Here is a 9,940-nt window from a genome sequence, read left to right on the forward strand (position 1 = left end):
GCACTCACTCTCTGAAATCTAACAAAACAGTTATCTCAGTAGTCACTGTCGTACTCAAATTTCTATACCACGTGTTGACTTGTTGCACGTGTTCATAATGCTGATGACCTGATGGCGACCAACGTCATGACTGAGTAGCACTAAGCCACCCCGATCTCCACCCTTACCCCTTCTATCGTCAATGAAGCAATGTGAATACTCTCCAAGAAGCTGTTCTTAACAGTATGTTAAAACATAATCCAGCTACTAGTCCTTCATTAGCCGGGTATGTAGTAGGAAACCGTCCCAGATTGGACCAGCTAAACTCTCGTGAAAGAACCCATCGCTGGGGGATTATGGGATACCTGCAAAAGAGCCTAGCAAAGATAAAAGAGTCAGTGACATAGTTATTCGGGTGCTAATGACAGTGTGTTAATGAACAGTGTTTGACACGTTCCCCGGTCATCATCAGAGTTACTGGAAACACATCAAACCTATCTTGTGTTTTCGGGTGTGTTCGGGTGGACTGGGATTGTAGGGTGATGGCGGACCAAAGCAAACGCGAATGAGTTGAAGAAAACTGCGTTAAATACTGTTAAAACTGTCGGTGATTATTAAATGTTTGTTGAAACTTATCGTTAAAGTTAATAGTCACTTATCTTTAATGCAGCCTGTTCGAACAAATTTGACGAGGAAAGACAAATAATAATAATATAATGTAATAAGTTCTAAGCCGTAAATTCCAAAAACTAGGGAAGGAGATTACAGCAAACTAGCAAGTGTAGAGGGTTCGTAAAAGTGGAATAACAACTGAAAGGTCCTGATGCTGGAGGATTAAACGGGTGGGTCATATGAACCGACTGCGTCATAACTACTGCGTTACACGAGGCCCCCTCCTCACACATTTCATTAACCACCCATTAAGGGGTGGGGGACTGGCAGGTACCAATGATCAAACCCCCCTATATAAGACAGGTATCGGCGGTTCTCTTGAGATGTTTTGTTTCATCAGAACCTTTTATTGCGCTGAGACGATTGTAACTATGGATTGCTTCAGGTGAAGAACCCAATGTCCTGTTGTGATTAACGAAGACTGTTGTTGTTTCTAGTAATCGAAAACTCAGAAGCTTGCAAATTTTAATTTCTGGGAAAAAGAATACAGGAGGTAAGATTTTACTCTGTTAATAGTGTCCATGTCATCAATACAATCTTTTCATATCAAATTGTTTTCAGTAAAAGTATTCGTATGGTAAATCGAACCAAGCTCCGTTAGACACGACATGGTTTAAAAGAAGATTACTGTTGAAAAGACGACCTGTTTCTTTTCGTCCATTTTCTTTCTACAATTATTTTTTCCGGAGGATAAGATATTAATGTGTTCGACAGCTATAATAGACGAGCTATAATACACAGCTATAATAGACGAGATAGAGCATCAAAGGATGCGTGATGCGGGAGACATGTGTTTTAGAGTTGCTCTGGCATCAAAAGATTACTTTGTGATGTGTGTTAGAAACACAACAATAAATCAGGGTTAGTACGAACACACATGTTCATTAAAGGAAACGCTCAAACTTAATGATAATTTGTAAGATCAAGTGCGCTTTTCCGGATGTAGGCAACATAAGTAATGTAATGCTGTCACTCTCAGTATGTTGAGATTGCCTCTAGTATATTTTGAGAGACGTTCATCACTTTGATATGACACCGCATTAGGAAGACATCCAGTAACAGCAACTGTAATAAAGTGATTTTTTTCCGTTCCCAGTGTTTTTCTTACCCTACCTTGCTCACGACAGGCTTATGAGAATATCTATGAATCACACATGCACATGTTGGCTCGCTTTTATGGAGGAAGAGAAAGATGCTTAAAAAAGCGAACCATCCATCCACGTCACCCTACCTTCTATGTCGCTTGTGTCGTCTGTGACACGAGGTTTATTACGGAAGATAATAAAAAACACTCCTTGTGCTTGAGTAAATGTAGCATGTCCTGAAACATCTCTTTCTGTTCTCTCCCTCTTTGTCTTTCTCTCTCTCTCCCTCTGCGTGCATGTGCGTGCACACATGCTCATCTTCCCTTCCTGTCCTGATACCTGTTCTGTGATACCTTGTACTCTTAATCTTGCCAATTAAATTTTCTCGCACGTATGTCACACATCAGAACTGACCTTACTGTCATTGTCGCCACGCAACAGGAATCACAATGTTCGCACTTTCACGTTTTTCTGACAGTTTCTACTCACTTCGCTGCTAACACAACCTCGTCAAGGTTCAGCAGACTTTGAAGTGGGTTCTGCAGAGATGACAATTGCTCTGCAAAGTGACTCTGTGTAGCTCCATTATTTTTGCAGAACTCATAGCGTTTTCAAGCTCATAGTGTTGTTCTCATCAAGTACAGCTCTTTCATTAGTCTGACAGTCTTCTTGCTAACCTTTTCTTCTGCATGTTTTCTATATGTTCCGAAGGTAAACAATGGGAAAGGAAACCCATTTTCCATAACCTTGGATTTAGTTCCAAGAAGATAAATATCCTTTAAACAGCTGGTTCACAATCCCCCTCCAAAAAAAATCAAATAATTCATCTAAATAAAAGCTAAACCCTAATTACTTATTTAGTAACTGACAACGGTATGAACAGTGCAATGTACAAGTGAACACATTTTATTTCAACTTTCGTAAGATTTTCCCCCAGTTATTTTGGGGTAAAAACATATATTTCGATGTTCGTCATCATCACTTAAGTGCACTAGCCATATCCTCAGCAAGCAGACCTTCCATGGGGCGACCTGCAAGTCCCTCCATCGGGGGAGGGACTGGGGGAACAGATTAAACGCAAGGTTGTTCCCTCCGGGCAGGTCTTGTGCACCCCATAGAAAATTTCTCAATGGGCACCCTGTGCATTCTTTCACATTTGACAGCCTGTTTCTTCGCTGATTGTCTCGATGTCAAAGTCCTCTGTCCACAAACTCCAGTAGAACTGTCCTAGGTTGTGTATAAAGTCATAGGTGGTGCATCAGGTCTGGCGACATGACCGAACCATTCCAGTTTTGTCCTCTGACAGTATCTAGCAATAGTTTTGTGAGTTTCTGATGTTAAGTTTGCCTGAAACACTAACCAAAAAATAATTTTAGGGTAGGAAAATGTTTCTAATATTATGCAATACATGCCAGCAAATTATATAATCTTCTAACCAGACAAAAATTTTATCTGATATTCATAATCAATAAAGATTAACTATATAGCATAATAAACAAACATTTGTAATCCTGTTCACAATTTTAAAAAAATATTGGCACAAGTGTTAGAGCACATTTGATATATTCGTTGTCTTTTTCTGCAGAACATAAAAGATCGAAGGAATCACAAGTAAGCACCGTCTAGGAAGTAGGGGGTCTCTCTAGTCCTTGAGTCAGCTCTCGTCTCAGTTCGAGCTACCAGCAGAAGAAAATGGCGAGCACAGTAGCTACAGACACACAGGTGGTTGTTCCTTCCTCCACAGTGAGGTCAGATGACGGTCTCGTTCTCATTCATCGAGTGCCCATGACACAGGTAAGGAATCATCTCTGACACTGACCGTTGCTCACTCCTGTGAGCCATTTTACAGTTTAGAAAAGACAAAATATCTATATCCTACCGGCACGCATTTCAACGAATCAATCTTTTCAGCTTATTTTATTCTTATAGGAGAAGATAGTTCTTATGGAAACGCTTCTTGGGCATGAGTAAATTTCGCCGGTCCTGAAACATCTCTTTTCTTTCTCTGTTTCTCTCTCTCTCTCTCTCTAAAATTCCAGTTTATTCCTTCACTGCCTTACTGGCACAACTAAATGTTACGAAAGACATACAGAGTGACAGAGAAAGAGAAAAAAAAAGGCTCAACGTTGTAATGCTGTTACTCCTTTTCCTCAGACAATTATCCTTGAGAACAGTTATTCTCTTTGTCCCTGTTGTCGGTAAACTTCAGTCGGGATACAAGGTTCATTTTCAAAATTATCCCCCTAGAGGGAAACAGGTACGACGTCTGTAATACAGACAGAACCAAGACACCCTGTCTCAGGTGCAACCTTCCCACCCTACTTCTGTGAAAAGATATACCATTTTCTACAAATAGAAATAACTTTTTTTGCCCGATCGCATTCACAGTGTCAGAGAAAAATATGTTGTAAATGTAAAAGTTATTCATGAAGATCGAATTTTAAAGACTTACCATTAGTGATTCTGTTTGACTACTTGACTGTCGTCTGACCAGGTGGCCTTTGACGAAATTCACCTCAAGAAGGAGAAGGACCCTACAGAACCTCTGAAGGACCGCATCCGCAAACAAATATACTGCGACAAGCGGAGGACCTGGAAGATTCTCAGCACCTACGTGCCTTCCATCAGGGTATGTAGGCGGGGTACACAAACAGGCATCCAGTTAGACTATTAGTAGAAACTAGAAAAAAGCAACTCAGCTTATAACTGGAAAGAAAATATAGGTCTCTAAGTCTGTATATATATATATATGTTTGTCTATATGTATGTTTGTATGTTTATCTGGTCGTTAAGGCGCATGATTATGTCTTTCAGTCTGTCTGCCTATCTTACATTGTTAACACAGCATACAAAGAAAATCTTTTAGGACACACTCGAGAAAAAAGAACATAAACGAGCCAACCGCAAACCTACCGCTCATCGATGGCCTTTGTTGCGAACTCTTTGCCATGCAGCCAGACCCACCAATTCCTCCCGAGAAGATCAACGTGGGTCAAAAGAGTGAACTTAACTCATTCTCTTTTTCTCTTTATTATCTTTCAGTTTGCTCGCTACTACAATATCAGGGAATACCTTCTAAAAGACTTCATGGCTGGCATCAGTGTCGGAATCCTGCACATACCGCAAGGTCTTGCTTTCGGGCTACTGGCCTCCCTTAAGATCCAAGATGGTCTCTTCACATCCATCTACCCAGTCATCATGTACCTCCTTTTCGGTACCTCACCTCACATCTCGTTCGGAACAAGCGCAGTCATCTGCATTCTAGTAGCGGGTACGGTGGACAGGTAAGGCAGAAAAGGTTACCAAAAAACGTTCCATACACAAGACGGAAAAAATGTACATAATAGCACAGAAATGTGAGGCCTTGCCATCTCCAGTTGCCTGATGTACTCTCATCTTCAAATAAACTTTCTTTAATGTTTTAACAGCATTCTTTAGTAAGTTTTATTTTAAAGTACAAAGAAGGAAATAATTCGAATATGCATTATATATAGAAAAAGTAAAAAAAAGTCTTCTCGGCAAAGTCTTGATAGAGACCATCGGCGTGTTTCTCATGATTAAAGGACATTTTTCGTTTTTAGGATGGGAGCACAGTATGCGGCTACTCGGCCGTGGCTGTTAAATGTCACCGCAGCTGGAGGTAACGGAACTTTACCACTAGACCAGGTACCGGAGTACTTAGACTACAAAGAGTCTATCTCGACTGGGTTGGCATTTATTACCGGGATAATGTTGCTGTGCATGGGATTCTTAAAGCTCGGCTTCATCACCTACTACCTGTCTGACTCCTTCTTCACGGGCTTCACCTCCGCCGCTGCCGTGCACATCGGGACCAGCCAGCTGTCCACCATGCTGGGACTCACAATCCCCAAGTTCCCTGGAGTGTACAAGGTTCCGTTGGCCTACAAGGCTATGATCGAAGTGATTACAAAAATCAACTGGGGGGCTGTTATTATCTCGATTATAGTCATCGTCCTCGTTCACGTCGTCAAAGAATATGTCAATGAACGTTTCAAACATAAGCTGCCAGCCCCAATTCCCATCGAACTTTTCGTCGTCATCTTCGTTACTGTCGCATCGCACTTTGGTCACTTCAAACAGAACTTTGGAGTGGCTGTTATCGGTAAAGTCCCCAACACCTTACCCCCTCCACGGGTGCCAACGGCAGCGCTTGCTGAAGCCTCCAAATACTTCAGCGACTGTATAGTACTGACCATCCTCATCTTTGCGTATAGCATTGCCCTCGGCAAGATCTGCGCCAAGAAACATAACTACGAGATAAACGATAATCAGGAGCTGATCGCGTACGGACTGGGGAACATTATTCCTTCCTTCTTTTATTGCTTCCCGGCATGCATGGCACCACCTCGTACGATGGTGGCCAGCACTATGAACGCCAAGACGCCTCTTTCTGGCATCGTCCCCGCGGTCATCATGATATTGTTTACACTCTTCATCGGAGCTCTCTTCGAGCAGCTGCCGAAAGTCGGCTCTGGCGGCTATTATCTTTGTCTCCCTAAAAAATCTCTTCGTACAGATCTTGGAGTTCCGCACGTACTGGCGAATCAACAAGTATGACTTTGCCATCTGGTTCTTCACCTTCTTTTGCACGGTTTTCCTCGACATCGACTTGGGTCTCTTCATCGGGGTAGGGGTGTCGTTGGTCACTGTCGTCTTTCAGTCGCAGTCTTCCAGAGGGTTCCGTATGGGCAAAACGCTGAAGGACACGGCCCTCGTGGAACACAAGCGGTACGCAGACTCCAGGGAGATTCGCGGCCTCAAGATATTCCGTTTCCAGTCGTCACTGTACTTCGCCAACGCCGAGATCTTCAGGAGCTTTCTTTACCGCAAAACCGTCAACCCTCGCAAGCTTCTCAAGTTTCTAAAGAAACGAGAACAAGCATTGAAGAAGCAGCAAAAAGCAAGAGAGGCGGAAGGGAAAATGGCGGACACTAAACCAGATTACATCATGGCAGGGGACAGCAGCATTCCAAGGGGGGCCTCTCTTCCTAGTCTGTCCGCGGCAGTAGATTATCAGACGTTCGGCTACCTGGGGTCGGCAGAGGCCAACAGAAGCACTGTGGCATTGGCTCCAAAGAGAACTATGTCGTCAAACAGCATGGACAACCCAACGTTCGGCATGGAGGCCAGCGGCTCGTTCCAGCGGCTGAAGGAGTCGCCTGTTAATGGTTTGAACCACTCCGACTCCACTGCTTCCATCGAAACCAACGTCGACACCGGAAGCCATTCGACTCTTCCCACTGCCTCGACATTCACCTTGGCTTTGAACGAGGAAGAGGTGGACGAGTATGGTGAGGTCATCATCTCCGACGAGAAGCTGAAGATGATGCGCAAGATCCACCACATTATCATCGACTGCACGCCCATCAACTACATCGACGCCTCTGGTTGCAACGTCCTCTGAGCCACATCTACACAGAGTACGGTCACGTGGGCATCAAGGTCTTCCTGGCCGGCTTCTCCTCCGACATGCGGCGGTCGTTGCAGCACGCAGGCGTCTTCGACAAGATCCCCCAGGACAACTTCTTCTTCCAGCTCGAGGACGCTGTGGCTGTGGCCAAGAAACACAAGGTGGCGTCTCTGTCCCCAAAGAACTTGGAGGACTACTCTGATGACGAGGCGGCAGAGGGTTCATTTATGACGAAGATGTAATCTTCAGAAAATATTTGATGCTCATCCGCATCGTGCCTTCACAATCATGAAAAGCAACTATTGAACTGTGACCTTAGTATTTTTAAGAGCACACACTTAAGTTTTAGCATCTCTGTGAATCACTGTTCTGCCTAAAAAACTTGCAGATTGTGGATCAGAAAATATATTGGTAATATTGTGTTTTGTATCTATATATTTTGTATATATGTAAGTATGTAGTGTAATAGCCTATGTTCAGTGATGATAGCATGTTATATAACAGAGTTAAGTAAAGGATGCTGTATGATGTTGCTCAAGCTACATTGTATACACATTTAATGAGTAAAAGTATACTACTCGTTGTTCGCCGGGACATTTAATCATTTTATTGAATACTGAGCTGTGTTTTACGATCATTTCTCTTTATTTGCTTCAATATTCACTTCCTCAGCTTCCTACTACACGACATCATCTATCTCCATTCTCGCAGCCTTATTGCCAGTTTCATCTTCACCTCCATCTCGTCTACCACCCACTTTTTCTCGATCTCGTCTTTCTCTTCACTTTGCTCTAAGTCCAAGGATGCATGTTCGCGGTTTTTCGTGTCTTCATTTACCTGATTTTGTTCCTCATTTATGCAATAAATAAAGTATATTGTCAATTTGTTTCCTTAATACACACATTTCTCTTAGCTCTCATCTTGATGTATATCTTTTAGGAAGAGAGGAGCTAGGTTATTCAAGACATGTTATGTCATGTCATGCCATAAGAGATGACTAAAGGATGCATGTAGCTCATCTCCTTCCCTTAGTGATGACCCCATAAAGGCATGTATAAAGACAATCCAGATTTATGATTGAATCTCATGGGATGCAGAAGGTTTACTGAGTCAGAGTAAATACAAACAATAATAGTTTGCTTTAATAGTTTTTAAAATATCCTGTTCCACCAATATGGAAGCAATATTTCTCGTCATGAGACGAATTCTGTGAAGAAATTTCCGTACTTGTTAATAAAAAGACGAAAAGAAGTATTATTTATCATCACATTATGTGTGACTTTTACTAAAGACGTTTGTGGTTGAATTCTGTATTTTAACTGAGGCTTTACAATAGGTTTATGATTGTATATTATCCCTAGACATGTTTACAGATATATGATTTAATGTAAGTTGTTTATTTTGTCAAAGCGATTTGTGTTACAGATGACAAACATAAAAATAAAAACGTTTGTCTTAACCGTTGATGGGTGTTTGTCATCCGTGTCCTTTGTGTAAAGTGTGTGATCTTTCAGTGTCTGATGATATTTACCTAAATAATATCTGTAGCAAGTTAAACAGCCTTCACCCCTCTCTACAAATGTTTCATACCCTGGGTATTGTCATGGCCAGAGGAAACAACACGTCCACCCAGTCAAAAAACAAAAAAAAACAGACGAAACTATTTATAGACACATTCCGTGTTTTGTATTGCAGATTGTTTATGGATTGCTTGACATCACGACCTCAGTAACACCGGTGACAACAGCTACAAACATAGCTTATCGCACACAATCAGGGCAGGTAATTTATTTTCTTGCCACCTACACCTTTCTGTGCGGGATGGTGACAAAAGGTGACTTGGTACTTTTCCACGGCTGGTCTACTTGATGGTATATGTAGAGATACAAACATTGGATTTTTCCATCTTTACAAGAAATATCGTTAGGAAAAGGGATTAATTTTGAAGCAAAATCAGCATCACTGTCTGAAAAATGTGTCCTGAGTTAGCGGCAACATTCTTACACAACACTTCATGCAGGGGGGAAGAAAGTTACATAAATAGGTCTCTACAATTGGACATACTCTCCCATCCTGGCCTTCTCGTCAAGCATTCTCTGTGTGCAATTGCGGCAAATTATCGTTCCTGACTGACACTGTGTCATCTCTCTTGCATTCTTTCTCCCTCCCTGACCCCCTAACACCCACCCTCCCTAATTGCTGTAAGCTATGTAGGGTTCTCAGTTCTGACCACAAGAGCCCACATGACCCACAGACCCAATCGCGCCGCAAGGGAGGAGACAATCACTGGAGAGCCGGTGAAGTGAACGGGGCGGAATGAACACACACTCTCTCTCTCTCTGCGCTAGTGGGGACTCGAGATATGGACACAGACACACAGACAAACACATACACGTGGAGGAGCGCTCGTTCTGGTGTTGACAGATCAGTACAGGATAGCTGTGAGAATATGGATAGCTACACTATCCGCTAAGGTGCAGAATCTCTGTACAAGTTGGTATGGGATATATCTGTGCCATCAACAAGAGGCACTGGATGGCGGTACTAACAAAACAAGCCCGGAGATCGTAGGATTACCAACTTGTATTACTGGACTGCTGGCAGACGATTTTTCCAGTTAACTGCTAAAACGAGGCATGCTACTATAAAGCTTCCGGTTTAGTCACATTTATTGTGTAGGCTCGCCGAGACTAACAGCGGAGAACTTCGTAAGAACAAGTTATCAGCGGATTCCTGAACTTTGAACACATGGTAACTGAATTGATGTACTTTG

General features: G+C 42.5%; 1 protein-coding gene across 1 annotated transcript; it reads left to right on the top strand.

Annotated features, from left to right (window-relative positions):
- Nucleotides 1-960: 960 nt before the first annotated feature.
- On the top strand, nt 961-8,631 carry LOC112559536 (solute carrier family 26 member 10-like). The gene is given in 6 exon segments (XM_025230865.1): nt 961-1,144; nt 3,322-3,530; nt 4,231-4,365; nt 4,779-5,020; nt 5,318-6,299; nt 6,301-8,631. Coding segments are annotated over 5 exon segments (2,322 nt in total). The 5' UTR covers nt 961-1,144; nt 3,322-3,428; the 3' UTR covers nt 7,162-8,631.
- Nucleotides 8,632-9,940: the final 1,309 nt, after the last annotated feature.

The sequence above is a fragment of the Pomacea canaliculata genome, linkage group LG3 (genome assembly GCF_003073045.1).
Source record: "Pomacea canaliculata isolate SZHN2017 linkage group LG3, ASM307304v1, whole genome shotgun sequence".
Lineage (NCBI taxonomy): Eukaryota > Metazoa > Mollusca > Gastropoda > Architaenioglossa > Ampullariidae > Pomacea > Pomacea canaliculata.